The sequence below is a fragment of the Drosophila ficusphila genome, unplaced genomic scaffold (assembly GCF_018152265.1).
Source record: "Drosophila ficusphila isolate 14025-0441.05 unplaced genomic scaffold, ASM1815226v1 contig_106, whole genome shotgun sequence".
Lineage (NCBI taxonomy): Eukaryota > Metazoa > Arthropoda > Insecta > Diptera > Drosophilidae > Drosophila > Drosophila ficusphila.
In genome coordinates this window covers 11,437,941-11,460,004 of record NW_025063993.1, presented here as the reverse complement: position 1 = coordinate 11,460,004, position 22,064 = coordinate 11,437,941, and the positions used below count along the sequence as shown (strand labels likewise).

The 22,064-nt window shown below is 42.0% G+C and overlaps 3 protein-coding genes across 9 annotated transcripts; 1 reads left to right on the top strand and 2 right to left on the bottom strand.

The window, feature by feature from the left end:
* Positions 1-90: 90 nt before the first annotated feature.
* Positions 91-1,082, top strand: LOC108093217 (ribosome maturation protein SBDS). Its single transcript, XM_017193183.2, has 2 exons — positions 91-273; positions 356-1,082. Exons 1-2 carry the CDS (start codon positions 143-145, stop codon positions 981-983), a joined length of 759 nt encoding a protein of 252 aa, XP_017048672.1. The 5' UTR covers positions 91-142; the 3' UTR covers positions 984-1,082.
* A 254-nt stretch (positions 1,083-1,336) lies between these two features.
* LOC108093215 (IST1 homolog) lies at positions 1,337-3,631 on the bottom strand. 6 transcript variants are annotated; one of them, XM_017193178.1, is made up of 5 exons: positions 3,353-3,631; positions 2,578-3,298; positions 2,289-2,339; positions 1,918-1,980; positions 1,337-1,646 (listed from the first exon to the last, which is right to left on the bottom strand). In XM_017193178.1, exons 1-5 carry the CDS (start codon positions 3,532-3,534, stop codon positions 1,428-1,430), a joined length of 1,236 nt encoding a protein of 411 aa, XP_017048667.1. In that variant the 5' UTR covers positions 3,535-3,631; the 3' UTR covers positions 1,337-1,427. The 6 variants fall into 6 exon arrangements, 5 of the variants coding, with proteins under 5 accessions (XP_017048667.1, XP_017048669.1, XP_017048670.1 ...); XR_001771471.1 differs by having other exon boundaries at positions 1,588-1,646; positions 1,918-2,122; XM_017193180.1 differs by lacking the exon at positions 1,918-1,980.
* A 269-nt stretch (positions 3,632-3,900) lies between these two features.
* LOC108093263 (radial spoke head protein 3 homolog B) lies at positions 3,901-11,241 on the bottom strand. 2 transcript variants are annotated; one of them, XM_017193241.2, is made up of 4 exons: positions 10,924-11,241; positions 5,371-5,461; positions 4,880-5,295; positions 3,901-4,731 (listed from the first exon to the last, which is right to left on the bottom strand). In XM_017193241.2, exons 1-4 carry the CDS (start codon positions 11,130-11,132, stop codon positions 4,215-4,217), a joined length of 1,233 nt encoding a protein of 410 aa, XP_017048730.1. In that variant the 5' UTR covers positions 11,133-11,241; the 3' UTR covers positions 3,901-4,214. The 2 variants fall into 2 exon arrangements, with proteins under 2 accessions (XP_017048730.1, XP_017048731.1); XM_017193242.2 differs by lacking the exon at positions 10,924-11,241 and adding an exon at positions 7,633-8,693.
* Between the last annotated feature and the right edge of the window lie 10,823 nt (positions 11,242-22,064).

Sequence of the window (22,064 nt, the reverse complement as noted above, 5' to 3'; positions counted from 1 at the left end):
CCACTTTTAACTTGAAATAACGGTAGTGATAAAACGCACAAAATATAAATATAAATTTTCAAGCAACATATCGCTAAGTCTTATCGAAAGTTATTTTGTTTTGTTGCTCATCCCTAATTCCGCAGTTTTTATTTTAATAACAATGTCCAAAATATTTACACCCACAAATCAAATTCGCCTTACAAATGTCGCAATTGTAAGGCTGAAAAAAGGAGGCAAGCGATTCGAAATAGCCTGCTATAAAAACAAGGTACTTTCGTGGAGGAATAACAGGTAAATTTCGCTAAAAGCAACACGTGTTTATGATGAAATGGTTTACTCATTAAAAATCGTTCGTTTTTTTCTTTTTATATAGCGAAAAGGATATTGATGAAGTGCTGCAAACGCATACAGTGTTCACGAATGTGTCCAAAGGACAGGCGGCCAAAAAGGATGAGTTGCAAAAGGCCTTCAACAAAACAGATGAGACGGAGATTTGCAAGGAGATTTTAAGCAAAGGAGAACTGCAGGTGTCAGAAAAGGAACGCCAAAGTTGTTTGGACACTCAGCTTAATAGTATCGTAAATAGTGTAGCTGCTTTATGTGTAAATCCAGAGACACGTCGTCCATATCCCGCCTCTATAATTGAAAAATCCTTGAAAGATGCTCACTTTTCCGTAAAGATGAACCGAAACACTAAGCAGAACACACTGGAGGCCATCAAGATGCTCAGGGAGCACCTTCCCATTGAAAGATCACGTATGAAGCTGCGTGTTAGCTTTGCAGGAAAGGAAGGCGGTGGCAAGCTAAAGGAATCGGTTGTAAAACTGGCAAACACCGTGGAGCACGAGGAATGGGACGAGGCCACTTTACACCTCACTTTGCTTATAGATCCTGGTCAATACCGGGTCATCGATGAGCTGGTGAGGAATGAAACAAAGGGGAAAGGTCTCCTGGAGCTCCTTGAACTGAAGGAAGTCGTGGAAAGTGAGGAACTCTTCTAGGCCTGTAAGCCCCTTTTAGAATGGATCCTCTTTCTTGAATATTTGTTGATATTTATGTGAAACATAAACTTATTACACCCCGAGGTTTTGTTTAAATTAGAGGTGTGTTTTTATCGGGTTTCCTTTATTCAATCTGAACATTTAAATGGTAAGATTATATAAAGGGTAAACTAACACTTCGAAAAGTGGTGAGCTCAGCATTTGAATTGAACTTCTAAAGATTTTCAGACCTTAGAAATAACAAACTGTAAGCTTATCTTGCATTCGGGAACTGAATTCAGATATTTGTTTTTGTTAATACTTATACAGAATAATTCCGAGAAAATGGATCCGCAATTAAAATAAACCAAGGGTTCTTTACATATATGTGATTGTTTATATAGAACAGGATCGAGATTATAACAAATATACTGTAGATTAAAAAAATTCATCTGCTGCCCAGCTTTACTTTCGCTTTTTGAGGTTCTCAAAACGTCGTGAAAGATCGTCGAAGTCAATCTCTTCCTCGTCGTCCTTTTTTTCGGCACCTGCACCGGGAATATCTGGCAGATCGTTGGGCACGTTAGGCAACGATGGAAAATCCAGCGCTGGAGGAGCACTTGGGAACGTGGGATTACCCGGCGGCAGCTTTGATCGGGGTTGAGGTTTCGGTTTGTTGGCATTCTGCGAAGGGAACACAATAAAAATTAATTAACTTATTTATATTTTAAATAGCGCAAGCCGTTAAATTTAAAATCCTTCTTTTTCTGGTTTTTTAAAATAGTTTTAAATTTTGTTGATTAGTTTTTGATATCAATGTTACTAAAATAGCATTTAATTGAGGGGCTCCACGAACAAAAAATAATTATTTCCTGATTAAAAAATATTTCAGAAAAAAAAGGTTTATATGTACAAAATTATAGTTATGTGCTTGGGTCAAATAAAATGTCCTGACCTGGAGGTTTACGGGATTAATCGAGGTGTAACGCGGCGGCGGGTCGTTATCGGGTTTGGGGCGCTGTCAAGCAAAATTAAAGAAAACATAAGGCAAATTCAAAATAAAAATAGTGGCTTAACAAATCAATAAGGCACATCAAGACGAAGCAAAATGATAACAGGTGGGCAGACAGTGGGCAGCAAAGTATGAATCACTTGGATGACTGGACTTACACGCACAGTGGGCAGAGGGAAACCAAAAGACGTCACACAGAGATAAACAGTGGGGAGAGGAACCCACGGAAGCGATTTTTGTTTGTTTAGTGATGTTGCAGAACGAGAAGCAAGTTAGTTGTGGGTTTAACAGCATTCTACACAGAGATAACCTACCAAAATATTCTCATCCGGGCTGCCCGAGCCATCCGTATTGTTCGATTCACGCTGCAACAGCCCAAAAGTCATGCAAAAACATGCGGAAACTTAACTAAGAACTATCTTCAAAGGAGGTTCTGAATACTTCATGCAGTTGCGATGGAAATACCAGAAGTGTGAGTCGAACTTTAACCAGTTTTATGATAGTTTTTTCGTATATTAAAATTGTATTACGTCTCAATCGCAACTGGATGATCTAATTCTTTTTCTTCTGCATTATTAATTAAATTGTAAGGTGCATATTTACATTGATAAAGTTGGTGTTCAGATCCTTTTCCTCGGCGCATTTAGCAGGCAGGACTGCAGGTGGTGCCGGCTGATTGGGCGGTATATTGTAGGCGAACGGCGGTGGTGGATGCATCGGCTGTGGAGCGGCACATGCTCCGGCCGGAGCTCCTCCCCCTCCGCCACCACCTCCTCCGAAAGGTGGGTAATTGAACGGCTTCACACTGGGCGGTTCCGGCATATGAGGCAGTGGAGGCACCGCCGGATATCCAATGAATCCCATCTGCGGTGGGGGAGCACCACCGCCACCACTCAAGTTGTTCCTATCTGAAAGGTCAATCAAATGCGGCTGCTGCGGTTGATCCTCCTGCATGACCTGCGGATCCGGCTCGTACTCAATGTTGTAGTTCTTGGCAATGGCAATAAGGTAGTTTTCGACCAATAGTTTGGGTGGCGCCTGCAACGTGAGCTTGTGCATCAGTTTCTCCGATACGAAGTGCTCCCCAGTGGCTGTTCGCGATTGCTCAGCGAATTGGGGCCCGTATTTGGTCACAAATATATCCGATATGATCTTCAGCTCCGCTATATCGCTCTGGAGGCGGGGACACACCCACACCAAGCTGGCTACCGGCTCAGCGATCCCAGTGTCAAGTTCTTTCATTTGGGTAATCAGACCAAATCTTGCTAGCAACAGGTCACAGTACATCTCCACCATTTCCATGGCCTCCACAAGGTAATCCTCCCTAAAGTGTACATATATAGGTGACATATTGGGGTTATGCTATTGATGTACCCACCTAATAATGTGCTCTACACGAATCCGAGCTCTCTCAGTTTTACCCGTGGCCAAATAGTCGGCTATTTCCTTCCTCGACTTTTGGGCGAGCTCCGCCTTCTTTTTCTCCAGCAATTTCAGACGGTTAAGAGCCAATCGAAGATTGGTCTTCAGTTTGTTGTAGTTGGGGCCGCTGGAAAACATCTTAGTTTCTCCCTGGACAGCCGATTTACTAATGAAAACAAGGAATTTCGCCTAGTGATTCATTCAGGAAAAACAATTGTTGTGACGTCACATTAGAGCTGACATAATGGAATCGATAGAAGATATCGATATTTACGTCTTCATGTCAGATTTTTCCAAGTTTCCGATGGTTTGCGCAAAGGTGACCCAAAACAGGACTTCCGCATCCCATAACTTTTGTAATTTTTGACCGATTTTAAAGTGACATAGCTTTAAACGATTATTATGAATAACCTCAACGGTCTGCGTTTAAATTTTTAATATAAATGAATCTCCTATTGAATTAATATTGTAGACAAGATCAATATTATATCTTATATCTTAATATTTGGTTTGGTTTGTCGAGCTTTATTCGTTGAATTTTTGGTAACACAAAAACCTTTAACAATTATTCAGTTTACAATTTGCCTTTCGATTCCGTTTCGCCGCCGCCGCTGTGCAATTGTGTTTGGCGCCCGATTGCGAATCCTGCGGTAAATCGAGTCCTTCGCCAGACACAACAACAAAGTTGCAGCCAACCTTGACTTAAAAGCGGTTCTTTTGCAGGTGTGTGTGTGTGTGTGGGTGGTGTACGTGTGTGTGGGGTTGGTTACCGCCGTTCTTGAGGACTCGAATTGATAACTAAACGCAAACGAAATCATTTAGAGATGAGGAGGCGGTGTCGGTGGATCGGGGCACTCTTCCGTTTCCGTTTCGCAAGGACACGCCTCCATTTCGTCGATGGCGCAGCCCTCCTCCTCACAGATGTCGACACTCTTGGCGGATGGCTCCGTCTCGCCGTCCTTGTAGCCGGCATAGATCTCGGCCCGCTGCTTGATGATCTCCTGGATAATGGCCGTGAGGATCTCGCGCGAGTCCACGATGTGGCCCACTTCCTCGGCCACCTCGGCGGACAGCCACGGGCAGATGCTCTTCATCAGCTGCTCCTTCTTCACGGCATCACTGGCCGGCTCGATGTTCTCCAGGACCTCCGGCACCAGGCTGGCAATGTGTCCCTGGAGCAGCTTGGCCGCCGTCACGCTCTTCTGCATCTCGGCGTCCAGCTCCTTGGCAATCGCGTCCTGGCGCAGGCGGCGCTCCTTCTCCGCCTGCAAGCGCACCTCCTCCGCCTCCAGGCGACGCAGCTCGGCCAGCTCTGCCTCCCTCTGGGCGAGGAATCTGTGGGTAATCATGGGAAAAGATTAAGTGGGGAAAAGGAAATGCTATATGCAGTATATCCCTGCGCTATATCCCTGAGATATTTTACCATATTTTTTTCTATAAAACTATATTTTGTAAATATTTGTGGAGCTTGTGGAGCACTTACTCTTCCTGTTTGCGCCGCAGACTGGCCAACTCCATCTCGTGGGCCACCTCCAGCATGCTCTGCTCGATGCAGGCGTCCACCAGGACATCGATGATGGGCTGCGCCTCGGCATCGAAGTGGAAGAGTTCGCCGTCGCCGATCTCGGTGCCCACGTCCACGCCCACCTTGGCCGGGACGAAGGGCGGCGTCGGTGGCTTCTCGAGGAAAAGATCCGTCTGGGTGTCGATGGAGAACTCCGGCGGGCGTTGCACCAGCTTCTCCAGGTACTTCTCCGTCTGGATTGTCTCGTGTTTGCGACCCTTGACCGGCGGGGGAGTTCCCAGGACATTCCTCTGGTTGCGGCACTGCATCGTCCTCTTGCGCAGCATATTGCGGCGCCTCAATTCGGCGGCCTTGTCGAAGGGGTCCACGTCCGTCTGGAGCGGAAAGCAAAGCGGATTAGTCGCGGGTCAGGGCTGCCGGCGGACTGAGCCCCGGAAAACGAAACCTACCACCATGGAGGAGTTGCCGAAGTTGCTGCCCTTTATAACGCGCCGGTCGTACATGACGTTCTTGTAAGGCTCCGGCGGCGGGACGATGGGTCTGCAAGGAGAGGAAACGGAGCAGGTGGAAATGAAGGAGGTGTCGACCGGCGAGAGCCATCAATTAGTGAACCTCGACCCAGTTCAACAAACTGCACATGCAGCTTAAGGCAACCCTTGCAAAAAGATCTTATAAATTATTGTATAAAAATGTAAATGCTTAAAAAAAATAATACTTTTTCATGATTAATGTTTAAACGAAGATTTCATGAAATTCTGAATATAAATTCTTTAACTTCTTCCTCCTTTTAATAAAAGAATATTATACAACAGTTGGACAGAATCTGGTTGTTGTTGTTTAAAATGGGGTGATATTATAATGATCATTTTATCAGCAACTTAAGTCGTAATTATATATTGTTAAACGGTTAACCATTAATTTGTTTATTATGAAAAGCCTATATGGTGTTTGCAGTTAAAATTCCAATGGATATCTTTGTCGCAGTGCACTTCTATTTTCTTTGTAGACCCTAAATCTGTTGCACTTTCAAGGCGATAAGCATCAAATTTGTGCCTTTCTCAACGCCCTCGCAGGCCGCTTGTCAAGTCATCTCCGATTCGAATCAATTTCCCGAAAGTTCAGTACACTTTTGGGTCAGATGGCGGGGCACGGACTTAAAGCTTTAAGGTTACGCGAGTCCAGTTCGCAGCTGGTGAGTAATTTATGACTTGCTAATTTACTATATACGTAGAAGGGGCGGCGGCAGGAAGGCGGGGAAACAAACATTTTTTACCGCATGTGCACCTTTGCGGGGCACACAACATTGTCAGACATTGCACTATGGCATAAGAACCAGGAGAACTTGGAGAACTTGGCACCTGAACTCGTGACCTATGCAAATTTTCAGCTACTTTTGGCCCACAAACAGGAAGTCACATTGAAGTTGCTGGCGAATGTCTAACAACGTTTCTCTGGGTCTGGGTCTGAAGTCCAAAGCAATCAGCTAATGGAACGAGGAACCCATAGTCCGGTTTCCGTATGCCTATTACTTTGGATATACCCTGCACAGAAAATATACTTTTGGTTGCCAGTATTAGTTTTCATTTTTTACAAGGTATTTAAAACAATCAAACTGAACTGTGTGAGTTGTTCTTATTATGACCCAATGACTTGCATTCACTTAACTCTTCTCTCCCCTCTTGAATGATATTTCATAATATTTTTTAACCCAAAAAAAAAGGAGTCCCATTTACCAGAACAACAACCATTTAAGGGAGACAACCGCCGCAGGACCTGTTTTTGTTTTGTTTTCCATAGGTGTCCTTCTAACTCTTTTGGTGTGGTAATTGAACTTAATTTCCCTCCATTTGTGGCAGTATTTTTTTGCTGGTTTTCCCCCATTGTTGTTGTTTACGAAATCTAGATTTAAATTATTTAAGCGCCGAGCTGGGAATATAGGATATTCTCCTCTGACACGACACATTCAAGGGTCCTTTGTCCGCCGCGTTCGCATGTCCTTTTATGCAAGGCAAACGAGTTTCCCATTCGAGAATGCGCCAAATAAATTAATCAAACCGCTCGGGGAATTTACAATGTCCAAATGTTATTGGAAAAGCATTTCTAATTGAATTGTTGAAAAGTCAATAGATGGTTGCAAGAGGGGGAAAATGGATGGAAAATGGGGAAAATTGTCTGGGGAACAACTTTGTGTTCTATTTGTCTATCTCTGCATCTAAAATACTTAACCTCTTGAAAATCAAGAAAATTATTACAATCATTTTAACAAATCGAATCTTTACCCTAATATTAATGATTGTTTTTATAAGAAGAGCAAAATCATAAAGAAATAGAAGTGTGGCACTTGTTAATTGGTATTCATAAAGATCTAAATTTAAATCTACTTCTTTCAAGGTAATACTAACTTTGTTATACCTTTCTTTAAGAAACCTCATTAAAGTCTAAATATACTTATAGCATTCAGAGAAAGAAACCTTTCTAATTGAATTGTTCGGGTGTCAATCGATAAAGGTCGCAAAAGCAAAGTTCTGGTTCCATTTTCATTCCCGCCCGGCAGTATATTCCTCATTTGAATTTATGGTAATATATTTTGGCCCACTTTGCCCCGGTCAGTTGTTGGACCTTCCCACCTTGGCTTCCCCTGCCTTTTCCCTTCTGGTTTTTATTTAGCCCCATGTAGCCCCACACTTTTTGGGGGTTGGCCTTTTTATTACCTTTTGTCGGCGTTGTGGTTGCGGCGCTGCTGCAACTGCTGTTGGAACTGAGCCTTGGTGATGTGCAGACCGCCGGCGAGGGATTGCGAATCGTGCGAGGACTTGGAGGCCGCGGCTGTGGCAGCTGCCACCGCTGCCGTGGCACGCACTCCGTTCAGCCGGGTGGCGGCCACCTTGTGCTCCTTGAGCTCCTTGCTCTCGCTTGAGACATCCTTGCTGCTCGTGTAGTAGCTCTGAAGGATCATGGGATAGGAGGAGTAGGCGTAGACATGCCTGCGCAGCATGGTGGCCGGAATCATCTGGACTTCGTGCGGCGGCGGCAGGAAGATGCCCTGCGGCACCGTGGTCTCGAAGCGGGGCCTCTGCGCCATGGCGGGATCCATCCAGGCGCCGGAATTGGCGCTCTGGCGACCGCCGTACGAGTTCTCCTCCGGCGCGAGGAAGCGCAGCTTCTGGCTCAGCTCATCGGCGAAGCTGCGCACCTCCTGGTTGCTGCGGGAAAAGAAGGATCGCTGCGGCGGGGGCTCTACATCCTGGTCGTTGTCCCGGCGATCCGCTGTGGCCGCCTCCTCCCGCCGAATCGGACGCACGATGGCCTGTTGGGGTCGCGAGGGATACGACGAGTCGAGCTCCTGCTCCTCCGACGGCTGGTGGCGCAGCACGGAGAACGCGTTGGTCACCACGTGCTGGAAATTGTAGGGACTCTGGTACCGCTGCACGTTCAAACCGGACGAGTTGTAGTTGGAGTTGGAGCTGGGGTTATAGTTGTGGTTGAGGTTGTAGCTTGACTTATAGCTGGAGTTGTAGTTGGAGTTGGAGACTCGTCCTGGTGCGTAGGGATAGCTGCTGGCGAAGGAGAAGTTCTGCACGCGATCCTGTTGTCTATTGTCGGGAAAGTGCTCTGGATTCGGATTCGGATTCGAAAGGGGAAAGGGTTCTGGATGTGAGAGTAGTTGTGCTGGGTGCTGCTCCTGTTCCTGCGTCTCTGGCATGGTCTCCGCTTCCGGCTCGGCTATCCGCGGTCCCGGCCACCGGTCACCTCGTTCATTATAAATAGCCACCACTCGCTCCTCTCACCCGCCGCACCGAAAAGCCGAATAGCCGAAAAAGTTAATCAATACTTTTCCTATGTTTTCGTGGCTCGTGGCTCGCTGCCCGCTGCTCAGGTGTTGCTCTGTTGGGGTTTGCTTTCTTTTCAACGCGGAACACGTACCGCTCACTTCGAATGGCGAACGCCAAATGACCAAAGGACTCGCAGGACTAGCAGGACTCGCGCTCGGACCCGGCGACGATATTGATTCGGCCCTTGGTCAGCGGTCGGTCGTGCAGTCGGAAAAACATTGGAAATGGTTTCTGGGAATTTTTAGCTTTCGCTGTCCTTGGGTTTCTTCAAACGGATTTCCCAAAATAAAACTTTTTTTTTAGGAATAATGCTTAATAAAACATAATTCCGTTTTATAAAACATAGATTGGAAAACAATAATTTCTTTAAGATGTTTTCATTTTTAAATGGTTTTAGAAACTTGTTTATGCAACTTTAAATAACATTTTTATCTTGATTGCTATATAAATTTAATTTCGATCATATATTTGAAATTTTACTTCTGCTTTGCATAATCTGATAAATCTTCAAAGGAGTTGTCTTATTATGTTTTATGGTATTTCTCACATTCCGAATTGCAAACTTTATTTTAAGTAATTTTTCCGAGTGTTTCTTTAGTATTCGAGTCGTAGTTTAAGGCAACCGATGGGCAGGTGTTGCAATAATAATGCGAACTGTTAACAGTCAGAACAGCCGCGTTGGCATGGACAAATCAAAGTTCCCAGGAATTCTACTTTGCATAAAAGCCTCTTTTTTCCCACCCAGGTCGTTGGGCCTCCAATTAAAGGTCCTGCCGGGTGGAGGACCTTGAATTTCATTCGATGGTGTCCACATTTCCTGTCGCCTTGTTGGAGATGACTTCACGCATTTCGCTGGCTGACATTGAAATCGGAGGTGGGTGGTTCGGCGACTACTACTCGGAACTTGGAACTTGGAACTCCCCCCGCGTAATGTCAATGGCCAAGGTCAATTCGGACTGTTCGGACTGCCTGATAAGCGGAATTCAACAGCAAACTGAGCATAATTAAGTGGATTTCTTGGCACTTCAAGGAGGTGCTCATGTGGGTGTGGTAATGAGAAAAGGTCAGAACGCAGATTTCAGATAATTGCTAGAAGGTTTGTGGGTAATTCATCAGAAGCTCAACAGCTCTACTTTATGATTGAAGAACAGGTAGTAACTCTGAAGGCTTCTTCAAATCTACGATTCCAATCATCCAATAAATTTGGGTTATTGGTTGACCTTCAACCTTTAAGGTGGAGCCCCAAAAATCACTTTAATTAACAGGGAAAAGACATACTGGTTTCATATGTCAAAATAATGTTATAAATATTATTATTCTCCCACACAATGCTATAATATAATCATCAAGATTAATCAACTTAATATTGACCTCAATTAGATTTAAGTTTAGGAGGGTCATGAATTGGCTATAACTTAATATCGATGCATTAAAGTTTACTGTATTTTTATCACACATTCGGATCATCCTTGTTCCCATTTTGACCTTAATCCGACCCAAGTCCAGCCCCCGTCATTATCTATAGTCCGATATGAATATATATATATATATCTTTTTATGATAGTGCGTCAGTTTCTAGTTTTGAGCACTCAACGACTTGCACACTCCTCATAACTTCCCCTCACCATCCTTCCCCACTTCGCCCATCAGTTCTGCCTTTCCTTTCGGGACACGAAGGCTCTATTCAAAATGGAAGCCGGCTTGCGTGCCCTTTGCTTGGCCATTGTATTGACCATCACCCGAACACGGCCAGCGTTTAATAATTTATTTACGCAATTTATGACTTTCGTTTTTGGTCTCGGATTCCATTGACCCCGGTAGGGAGACATGTGGAAAAACCCTTTCCCAAGGTGTTAAAGAAAGAATTACTGAGCACATTTCTTGAGCTTTAAAGTGTCCATCATATAAATATGATTGTTAATAAAATAAATGCTCGTATAATTAATTTTAGCTTAATAAAAGTAATCTAATAAATATGCAATGCATATACTCGTATATAATATTTGTTTTTGTTTTGAGTACTTGTTTGTGAAACAGATTTCCTAAAGTTGTTTATCATTAAATGAATATTACTTTATTTTACATTAATGTAGCCTAATATTCCCTAATATTTTTATAGTATATAGAGGATATGGAAAATCCCTTGGGTGTTTTCTGTTTGCTACTCACTTGGGACAACCTTTGATTTTGATCGGCTTGGGCTGGCTGGCCCACCAGAACGCCTGTTTGCATGGAGGCGCGGGGCAGGGATTCTCGTGCCACTTCAACTGCATCTCGGTGACCTCCGTTCCCTTGATTCCCGAGCTGAGGAAATCCATTCCCCCGGAGCCCTTTCCCCCGCCATTTGGCTTGTATTCCCGCTTCGGGATCGTCGGCATTGCTCACTTTTCACTTGTTAGGTTTTTGGGGTTTAAAAAATATTATTTTATTTATCGGGTTAAGGTCTACCGCTTGTCGAATTTATGTGTAAAAAAGTGAGTGACACATTTTTGAAGGGTTCTTTGTTGAACACATGATTATATTTTTTGCTTTTTAAAAAAAGTTCTATTAATTAATTTTTGGTTGTATTTTGCTGACATTGGTTAGAATTTGTATCCAAAATAAACAACAACGGCGGAATTTCCTCAGTTGCCATGGGAATTCAATGTCGGCATTGTTAAACTGTTGCTGTGTGGGGATGGGTTTTTGGCAAGGAGTGTGATTAAGTTGCTTTCTCGGTTGCATTGCGCACTATTCAAATTAACTCTCGATATATTTTATACATTTTTTTATTAAATATCTAACGAATATACGGTTCTCTCTATTTATATAAGCTTCTTTCAACTCAGGTCACTCAACTACTCCATATATTATTCACAACTGACTGCCTTTTAGTATGAGGCATCTATTATTATGTCTTATAAGCAATCAGAAAGCCAAGTGACCACAAATGGCTTAAAGAAGCTTTTTTAGCTTTTTGGTTGGAAGTTGGGAGTGTTGTTTGTGGTGGTTCTGAGGCCTTTTTGTCGAAATAAATTTTATATTTACCTTTTCTTAATAATTTCACAGATTTTACTTTTAGGCTGTCAAGAAAAACTTCTGATATTATAATATAATCTAACATTATTCTTAAAAATCACGTTTTAAATTTGTGTTATATTTTTTTGTTAGCGCTGAAACATTATTGAATAAGCTAATTTTTAAAGTTTTAAATTTCAATTGTAACGGTGTTTTTGCTAACTGCTTGTTAACCCTTATGTTATTTTTACTGCTTGACGATGTTTTTCTAACAATCTGGCAACTCTATTAGGCAGTGCTATTAAAAGCAGTTCACCGATTCTATGTTTTGGCAAGCAGGGTATAGCAAATCTAACGACTCAAGCAGTAATTTTATTTGAATTCATTTGACAGCTTGCATTTCATAAAATTTGTAACCAGTTGGTTTTCTAGAAATTGGTAAAAGAAAATTGTATCTCTTTTCCGGCTATTTTGCAAATACAAGATATGAAAATATTCTCAATAATTCTACGCATATCAACGTGTAAGCTTAAATAATTTTATAGGATAAGGGAGGTTTTAACTTAATAGCTGGACTATTGAAAACGCAACTACTAAATAATCGAGGGTTGATAAAATACTTTGGATTTGTTCCTTTTAATGCCTAATTACTTACACAACTACCTTTTTTATCTGAAGTAATAAATTAACTATCAAAAAAGGGGTGTGTCCAGCCTACGCACGACAGAAGTGAAACTTCTTCATCACTACTCATTTTTATACACTTGCAGAGCAAAAGGGTATTATAATTTCAGTCAGAAGTTTGCAACGCAGTGAAGGAGACACCTCAGACCCCATAAAGTACAGTCAGCGCCACAAAAAAAGCCGCACTTTGAAGGTTTACGAATTTACAACTTTCAGGGCCTGTTGTTTCATTATATGATTGCGGATTCGCCCAATTTTTTTTTTAACAAGTTAACTGATGGTATGTTAATAAAAGTGCATACCAATTTTTATTTTAAATTTGTTTTTAATATTAATAAAATTTTTTTTTTTGGTTTCAGTTAAGCCGACGTTGAACAGTTCGCTCCGAAATATCTTCTGAAAACTGTTCATGTACCTCAGATCTTATCTGCATTGCAGTTTTGAAACGATTCTGCAGGCTCGTTCTCATAATAAAGCGATCTTCACGTGACGTGGTGCATTTTTTTTCACCTGTCCCTTTTTTCCTTTTTAATTCACCTGTCTGACGATATTTTTTTTTAAAACGACGCACTGAGCTTTCATTGAAATGTGTTTCAGCCGCTATTTGCAGATTTGACTCATTTTGTTCAGCCAATAAAATAATTTTTTCTTTATCGCGATCAGTGAACTGCTTTTGCTTTGGCATGATTTTACTGGTGTCTTTACAAAAAAAATTCTACCAAAAGCAACTTAAGCAATAGCGCTCTTCAAATGACGAAATTATGTCGAAAATAGTTAAGGGAAACCTCCCTAAAAAAATAATGCCCAGAGAATAAAATTTAGGGGAACCCAAGCATAGTGACTGCACGATTTCCAAATTTTTTTAAGTGCGGCTTTTTTTGTGGCGCTGACTGTATATATATTCTTGATCAGCATCACGAGCAGAATCGGAATACGTCTGTACGTCTGTCCGTCTGTCCATCTGTCCGTCTGTTCGTTTCCGCGCAAACTAGTCTCTCAGTTTTAAAGCTATCTTGCTGAAACTTTCCCAAAAGGTGTGTAATTATTGCACGCAGTATATAAGTCGGAACGGGCCGGATCGGCCGACTATAAAGGATAGCTCCCATACGAGGGAATGAAATGAAAAATTCTCACGCCGGTGTTTTTCGTCAGATCTACTTGAATTCTTCAAGATGGCGTTTTCTAACTGTTATTGAATTTCGGATTAAATTTGATCAAAATCGGATAACTCTATCATATAGCTGCCATAGGAGAGATCGAAAATTATATATAGAATTAATGGAAATAAATTGATAACATCGTTGTTTTTTATCCCATGATTTTTTGAATATCAAGTTTTTTAACAACGTTTATATTGAGAAAAAAGTTTCATAAAAATCGGTCATCTATATCTTATAGCTGCCATAGGAAAGATCGAAAAATTTATATCGAAATAATGGAAACAAATTTATAACATCGTTGTTTTTTTATCAGACAAGTATGATTTATGGAATATAGAGTTTTCTTACGACTCTTGAATTACGAATTAAATTTGATCAAAATCGGACGACTATATCATATAGTCGACATTTGAACAATAGTCGAAAATACGGAAAATGAATAGAAAAATCGTCATAGCTTCGATACTGTTTAGCCTTTTTGTATTTTGTTCGACATATTTGATGACTGCAAGGGTATATAAGCTTCGGCTTGCCGAAGCTAGCTTCCTTTCTTGTTAAAATTGAAATTCTGTAGGAAACCGAATAAAAGCCTTATTATACGCTTCATTTTAGAGGTCTCGAAATGTGCTGGCGACTCTCAAAAGTTAACAAACCGATTGAGAAGAAGAAGAAGACAAATACATATCGATATGTGTTTTCATTTCTAGGTCAAATAAAATGGATAGAAATTATGGTGCCAATTAATATCTGTATGCAACCTGTTCGATTTGAATTCCTTTTGACATTCACACCTCTCACCCCTTTTTCAACTGCAACTTTGTGCGAGCGCGCTGAGAGCGCGCTGAGAGCGAGAAAGGATAGAGGAGGATAGAGACATCGTTCGTCAGCGGTTAGAAAGGGATGGGGATCCTCGCTTTTTCGTGACGGCAATTTTCGTGACGGTAATTTTCGTGACGGTCATGAATCGGTTTTACTCCGTCCCCGAAAATCCATAACGCGCCTAAAGAAGTTTCACTTCAAAAATCTCCTTGATTCCTTGAAATTTGCCTAGCTGACTTTGAATATCTTGTTCAATTTATCACTCCATAAGTTGAATCTTTTGCCATCAGTTAAGTCAGCTAAACCATTTTGACACACCCCCGCCCGAATTGAATTTCCCTGGAACGTGTCATTTAATTAGGTTTCCGATGCGCATCCATATCTCCGCCTATCGAACGGTTGTCATTTGTATAAAACCCCCTTTTTCCGTTCGAATTACATTGAATCCTGGGCATTGTTTTGCTTATTCATTAACAAACATTTCGGGGGACTTTGGACCACAATGACTGGGCTGTCAGCGATGACGTTTCGCTTTATGCGGGGGTGATAATTGCGTCCGAACCCCTCGAGAATTCCCCGCTGCCTAATAAGAACACAGGGGCAATGGGACATTGAGTCAACATTGGATGTGGATAAGTGGCCATGACACTCGACATTCGACCGTTTAGAGGGTTTAATGATGGCCACACAGGCGACGTCGATCCCGTCCGGCAATTTCCCGATCATTTGCACAGATACCGAATGCGGAGTGCCCCGATTCTGCGAAGTCCTCCTCCGGAAAAGTGTCCCACTGAGTGTGTTTGTCAAACAAATCATTTACAGATCCTAGTTCCCCTTCCCAATTCCCCCCAAAGTCGAATGTGTAGGTGTGAGCTGCAGTTTTCCCAGGAAAACAGACGTCCAGTTCGGGATTTGATTAATTTATTACCCGTTGCCGAAGGGAAAGTGATCTTTTCTACCTAACGGTTGGCTATCGTAAAAACATTCGGTAGACAATTGTTAAATTATCTGCGGGCTGCTGTTGTGGGCACTTTTTTATGAGTTATTTATGTGCGGCAGTGGCGCCAACAGCAAGATAAAATAATTATGGAGGAAGTCGGTAAAAATGATGTTAGCTGAAATAAAATAATTATTGATCTATCGAGTCAAAATGCATGTTCAATATAAAAAAAAAGGATTTAATAATTGGTTTTAGAAATTACCTTTTATTTATGAAATTTATTTAATATTCCCTCAAACAGATTTGTTGTAAATGTTTTGCTGTCTTGTGAAATTCCTCATTGATTTATTGCCAGCAATTTGCAAGAGCTCAATAAATTTATTCGGCTAATTCAACCACAAAACGGACTTAAATTGCCAGATAATTTATTTACAAAGAACCACCGCTCCGGCCCACTCCAAACTAAAGCCGATAAACAAACTCACCGAAATTAAAATAAATATAACAATTTTTCTCCTAATGACAAGCCCCATATATAAGAAATGCAAAACACGCAAACATATTATATTTGTGGCTTGTCGGGGGTACAACTTTGCATGACTGAAATATTTCCGAGTATTATTGATTGCCGACATTCGGGCCACAAATGGCTCTTTAACTTCTTCAACTTCTTCTCCTTTTTTTTCTGGATGGCTGACAAATGTGCGAGGTAAGTGAAAATGTCGGTTTAGTCGGTTAGTCAGACATTAGACATTGCCGCCCCTGCCACTTTGTTCGTCGCTCGGGTGACTTTTGTGCGTCTTATTTGCATTGGGTCGGGACTTGATAACAGCAAAATCCGTTTGTCGATCGCTTCCAAGCTACACGGTGGAATATTTTAAAAAAGGCGAGCTTTTTGTTACTTTACACACTGGCGAACCGACGAACACAATCCGGGGGAAATAGAAAATGAAATAAAAATAAAAACGCGATCGTCTGATCGTCGTCAACAACAATGAGAATGAACAATATAAATGGTCGCATCGGAATTGCTAATTTGCTTTTCAGTTGGCTCGGGCTTTTGGCTTGGGTTTGCCTTTAGGTTTAGGTTTTCGTTTTTATTTCTGTTTGTTTTTTTCTCCCCCTGTTTTTTTTTTTTACCGAGTGGCGAGGGCCACTGTTGGGTTCCTGGTACGTCTGACCCTCCCTTTTGGACCCCCAGTGGACCCCAGAGTCGCCGGCCGATTGATTTTTGTGCGACATTTTTGACATGCGGATGTGCCATGTTAACGAGAGGAGACAACACTGTTCCCCTTTTTCAACCGAGTAGAGTAGAGTACAGCTGCATTCTCGGTTTTCGGGGCCGCAACAAATCCTTTTGCACATTTACAATAAATTGAATTTGACCAATGCTGTTGCGGTTGTCGAGGATTCCCTTCGCCTTTGAGGGCGAGTGAAATGCTTGAAAACCGCAGGAAATTCGTCGAATTTGCCATGCGGTAAACTGCTGCCGTTGGGCCAAGTTTGAATGCCATGGCATTGCCGGCATTCAAGGATTTCAGGAGCTGCCCGAGAGTCCTTTGTGTGCGTTGGCGTATGCATAATTGATGCGAATGTTTGCGGCAGTGCTCGGGCTTTCGGGCTTAGGAGTCCTAAACCGAAACCGACAACCGTTCCTCATAATTGAGTCGCCCTCTCGAACTCTAGATAGTTTCTTGTTGGCCGCCCATCTTTAAAAAAAAAAAAAACAGGAAAAATAGCTAACTTCACTTGATGCAGCTGAGATTTTTTCAGTCTGCCAGTTACAAAATGAAATGCAGTTGCAAAAGCCGCAATTTTTCAATTACATACTGAAGAGTTGCTGGCGGTTTGTTTCCCATGGGGAATCAAAATATGCAGATAGAAAGAGTCTGAGATCCCAACATTGTAAGACATTTGGAAATTAATATTTTAAATAAAAAATTTCAATACATTTAAAGTATAATACAATTATAATTGTTTAATGCATTCTAACAATGTTTTTCAAAATATTATTTATTTATAAATGCGTTGCAAATTAAACTATTTTCCTGTCTGATAGAAGTTTTCAGCTTTATTTTCCTTATTGTCCTGTTTGTATGGCAAATCTCACCTTTCCCTCGAACATTTCCCACACACACATAAATAAATAAAAGATGTTAAGACCCTCAACACCGTTAGGCGCCACCTGTGGCAGCCTTGTCCCGTTTCAGGGATAACGACGATGTCCTGGATAAGGATCCTTTTGCCGGGCACACTTTCACTCTCCCTGCTGACCAGACAGATTTCCCGGGAACTTACCTGTTACACACGTGCAAAACTGTCGTAGGATTACCTGGAAAATCTGTAAATAATATTGCTTTGGGTTTCGATCGTAATCGATCTCTTGGGCGCTGCCTTGTTTTGGCTCATAACTCAATTAGCCAGAAAATTTCCAAGGACTACGTGTGGTGTTAAAAAGTCGAGATCTTTATTAGCCGGGGATTATCTGTTGTGGCCACACTACAAGACAATTGGAGGATGACTTCCGTTTTCCCTGGAAGCGAGTCGAAACACTCTTCCTGTTCGGACTTTATCGGGAACAAGTGTTAAGGATGCGCGTGACCGGGACCTCGAAAATGAGTCACGTAGCGGTAGCGGGTTAAAAATTATACGTGGGTTAAGAACGTGTGATAATGACTTATATTTACAGTTAGAGTTGAGCCAAGGTGTTGGGTATTATTCTTCATATTGAGGGTGGTACATGTTATCTTGATTTCAAGCATTTTTTTAAATATTTTATTTGTGATAATATTTGAGTTCTTAAATTAGATTTCTTCATTTGTTCAATGTTCTAGTTATCGAATATAATATACGCATTTTTAAAATTAAATATGATTCATTTAAAACATAACCCTTAAAACTATTTTTGCCTTTCTCACCTTGTTAAACTCCAAAGTTATGTTATGTAGATAACCTAGTTTTGTTTACCTTTCATTTAATTTTTATTGCACCCATAAAATAGAAATAAACAACAATGAAAAAACCCCTAAAAACTTTAGATCTCTCGGATTATTTTCCTTTCATTATAATCTTAACTGCCATTGTCTCCATCGACGGAAGTTTTTACCCAAATCATCATCAAATCACATATTCACAGAACAATTCCGTGCGATTCGCCAGTGAATCCAGCTCCTCCCCCCAATTTATCCTCTTACGACTTAACGATTGCCTACAAATCGGCATTTAATGGCTCACCCTCTCGCGTTATGAGCAATACTACTCGGATATCGGGCGATACGATCTCACTTCATCAAACTTTCAACAGTCATCCACTTCACTGGCAATCTATTGTTTATTGTCAACATATTCGCTTCGCTTCTCGTCGCCATTGAAGGAGCATATTCCACAAAAGACATTTTGGTGGGCTCGTAAAACCGTGGAAACTATGAAAGAAATTAACCAACCAATCAATGGATTTTTACGGACTTTTTCTTCTCGATTTTTTTCTTGGGTGGCGCTGCGTGGGGCTCTTATCGAATCAGACCTGTTGTAATATTTTACAACTTTGGGCTTTCCTTGTGGGGTTTTATTGGCCTTATTTATTATTTGTTGGGGAACGTCGCATCGATAAAAAGCAACTTGTTTTTAATTATTGAAAATACTTCTTATATATTTTTATGGCTGGTAGCTGGGCCGGCTGGAAATGGTTAGACAAGTTCATAAAACGTACCCCCATTCGCCGGAATCAAATTCGAGAATATTTATTACACTTTTTCGGTGGCCGTTCGCTGGCAAACAAAAGGCCGCACACAGGAAGTGTGGATGGCTCTAAAAAAAAGGAGGGAAAACAAACCATATATCAATGAAGTTGTCCTCGAGAACGTGTGTCCAGGATGCGTTTAAAAAAGAAATCCCTTCCGTTCGCGCCGCATTTCTCGATTCCTTTCGCTGGCCAAATGAGCTGGACTTCCGTTGCAGCGCGTGCGCCATTGCCACGCCCCCTTTACAGCCGCCCCCTTTGCAGTTGATATGTCTATCTATCTATCGCTAGATGCGATGTGTATATAGATACATACTAGTATATATATAGTGTATCTGGCAGCAAACTATGCTAATCGCTGGTTCGCCAAATCGAGTCAAGAACTCGTCTAACCAAGGCGTCGCCATTTGCAGTTTCACACTTTTTTGTTCGAACCAATTTTTATGGCCAGGCGTGCCAAATTTGTAAATGCGCCAAAGAGACAAGTGTAAAGCTGGCTGGCTATCTGGTCAGCTAGCTGGCTCCTCTTGTCGCATCGTGGTCATAATAGTTGTCGCTGGCCACCGCTTCAGGTTGCCGTTGTCTTGCATAATGGTCAATAGACCGGGCCGAAACGACAGCCAGTCGCTGTCTCCATAATTTGTGCAATAAATCAAATGAATTTCACTCAGAAAAACAATCGAGAGGCCGAGAAACTATATAGGAGGAGGAGGAGGAGGGAGTGACTTCAAGGCAAGTCAGGCAATAATTATTAACCAAAATGCCTTGGCAACAATCAAAAGACCAAAAAGCATATCAATAAAAGTCGCACACGCAAACAAGCGATTGACACGCAAAAACACATTTAAAATTGATTAGCCCGGTCCAGCTGAAACCGAAATCACAAAGCCGAGAGATCCGAGATCCCCAATTCGGAATTCCAACTGCCAAACTCTAATCCCGGCCTCTAGAAGACGTCTAGACGCAGTGAAGCCCCCTGCTTATCGCGTGGTGTGACATTCGCCCGCGGCCCGATCTTCTCCCCAATTTCAGCCACTTTCTGAGGGGCCTATAATGCGGTATGCGTGTGTGTCGCGTGCTATATAGCCAGCCGGCAATCACAGCATTATATTTTAGCCAATCATTTGGAACATTAGTTAAAACAGAAATTTTAGCTGGAGTCTAAAGCTTAGAAGGTTGGTGGTTGGATACCCTAAATGAGATGGAAGTTTCATGTAAAAAAAAAATATATAAACGGTCTATACAATATTTATTAGAAAAAATGCATTAGTGGAGAAATTATTATATTAACTAAGGTGTTAAAGGTATTATATGGTAATTCAAAGCAATTTACAGCTTATAATTTATTTATTTCTTTAGTAGACGAAGATGGATATGGTTCTTATGCTATTTGTATTGAAATATAACAGAGCGTTGAATAGTATTTCAATTTGTTCTCCCAAGCCTTAATACAATTATGAGAAAATCTGTTTAATTTCATATCTAAAACTCTACTTTATAAAAGGGAATTGCTATGAAAATATTGTTCTTTTAAAATTGTTTAGATATTTGCATTATAAATGTTTTTCCAACTGTCTTATAAAATCGAAGTTCCTCTTAGTTTTTAAAGGGTATCCCCGACATGGAAAAACTTTAGGCAATATCTAACTGATAAGCAAAAATGTTTAACCCGCCGCGGGCTTTCCAAAAATAAAAAAATAAACGAATTGGATAGAATGTCTGCGCCTGCGTTTCACTCTCAATTTCTCGAGAGGATGGGCGGATGGATGGGTCCGTGGACTGATGGCAAGGTGTGGATTGGGCAGGGGGGAGCATAATTATTGGGTCAGCGTGCGTCGTCATAACGGACGCATCAGGCAAACGAAAAAGGCCAGGGCAAAACTAATTTCGGGCAGCCAGGCCCTCTCGCGGCCAATTTCCAGTAAAAGCGAGTCAAACTCTTAAAATACTCGCTCGCTGTGGCATCCGCGTTTGATTTATGAGCATTGATCAATTTGATGGATATTTTTGGCAAAAGTCCGCCGATCGATCGATTGGATCGGATCGGTGTACCACCTTAAGGGCTTTCCGAAAAATGCTTAAACCAATTTTACTAAAAAATAACAAAAGCAACGAAGAACCGCAGCGAGCTTAATTAAACGGAATCTCTTCCTGGGCCTCGGCTGTTCTGCTCTTCCGATCTTGAGGGCTGTCTGCCCTCCAGTGAAGCTCCACTGCCCTTTCTGTTCTACTCTGTGTTTCTGTTTTTCCAGACTCCGCCGAGTGGAGGAGCTTCAATGCTTCAATGGTGGTCGTCGCCCCAGAGACACGATAAACGCGTACAATTGTTTGCACTTAAGATTTTTACACATGATTCAGTGGCCAGAAGACCCGCGAGTCCCGGGATCCTGGCAGTCATGTCTGCATATGTTGCACTGCCACTCGGAGTTCGGGTTCGGGTTCGGGGTTCGGGGTTGGGGCTTTAGTTCAGAGAGACCCTGGTCCTGGACCTGGTCCGTTCTATCAGATGCAATATTTGCTAACGAATAAATTGGCATTTCACAAGTTGCCCCTGACAGACAGACGGTCTCTCGTTCTGTGCCACCAAACTGGTTGCACGTCTCCCTGATCTCCAATCCCCAATCCTCGAACCCCGATCCTCGATCCCCGATCCCCAATCCACAATCCCCAATCCATCCTGGACGGAATCCGGCCCCAACATGCATTGCAATCATTTTTGCTGAATCTAAAATTGACGCATCTCGGCTATGACTTCGTCATTCTTCTTCAGCTGCCTGATGCCTGCTGCATGCCACTGGAATCGAAATCAGAAACTGAAACTGAACACAAACCGAACTGAAGCAGAAACAGGAAAAGGGGAGAAGAGGCTGCCAAGAGGCCCTAAGTTGGCCCAACTACCGTGTTACGCGATGCTGGCTAAAATGGCCAGCGCGTCGCGCATTTTTCGACGACATCTGAATCTGATTAGAGG

Excerpts from the sequence above, each read along its gene's own strand:
- LOC108093215 (XM_017193178.1), bottom strand. The coding sequence starts at position 3,534 with ATGTTTTCCAGCGGCCCCAACTACAACAAACTGAAGACCAATCTTCGA. Across the intron at positions 3,299-3,352 it reads CGTGTAGAGCACATTATTAG|GGAGGATTACCTTGTGGAGG; the intron begins GTGGGTACATCA and ends TGTACACTTTAG. Across the intron at positions 1,981-2,288 it reads GCCCGGATGAGAATATTTTG|CGCCCCAAACCCGATAACGA; the intron begins GTAGGTTATCTC and ends TTTGCTTGACAG.
- LOC108093217 (XM_017193183.2), top strand. The coding sequence starts at position 143 with ATGTCCAAAATATTTACACCCACAAATCAAATTCGCCTTACAAATGTC. Across the intron at positions 274-355 it reads CTTTCGTGGAGGAATAACAG|CGAAAAGGATATTGATGAAG; the intron begins GTAAATTTCGCT and ends CTTTTTATATAG.
- LOC108093263 (XM_017193242.2), bottom strand. The coding sequence starts at position 8,624 with ATGCCAGAGACGCAGGAACAGGAGCAGCACCCAGCACAACTACTCTCA. Across the intron at positions 5,296-5,370 it reads TCGGCAACTCCTCCATGGTG|ACGGACGTGGACCCCTTCGA; the intron begins GTAGGTTTCGTT and ends TTTCCGCTCCAG. Across the intron at positions 4,732-4,879 it reads CTGCGGCGCAAACAGGAAGA|ATTCCTCGCCCAGAGGGAGG; the intron begins GTAAGTGCTCCA and ends GATTACCCACAG.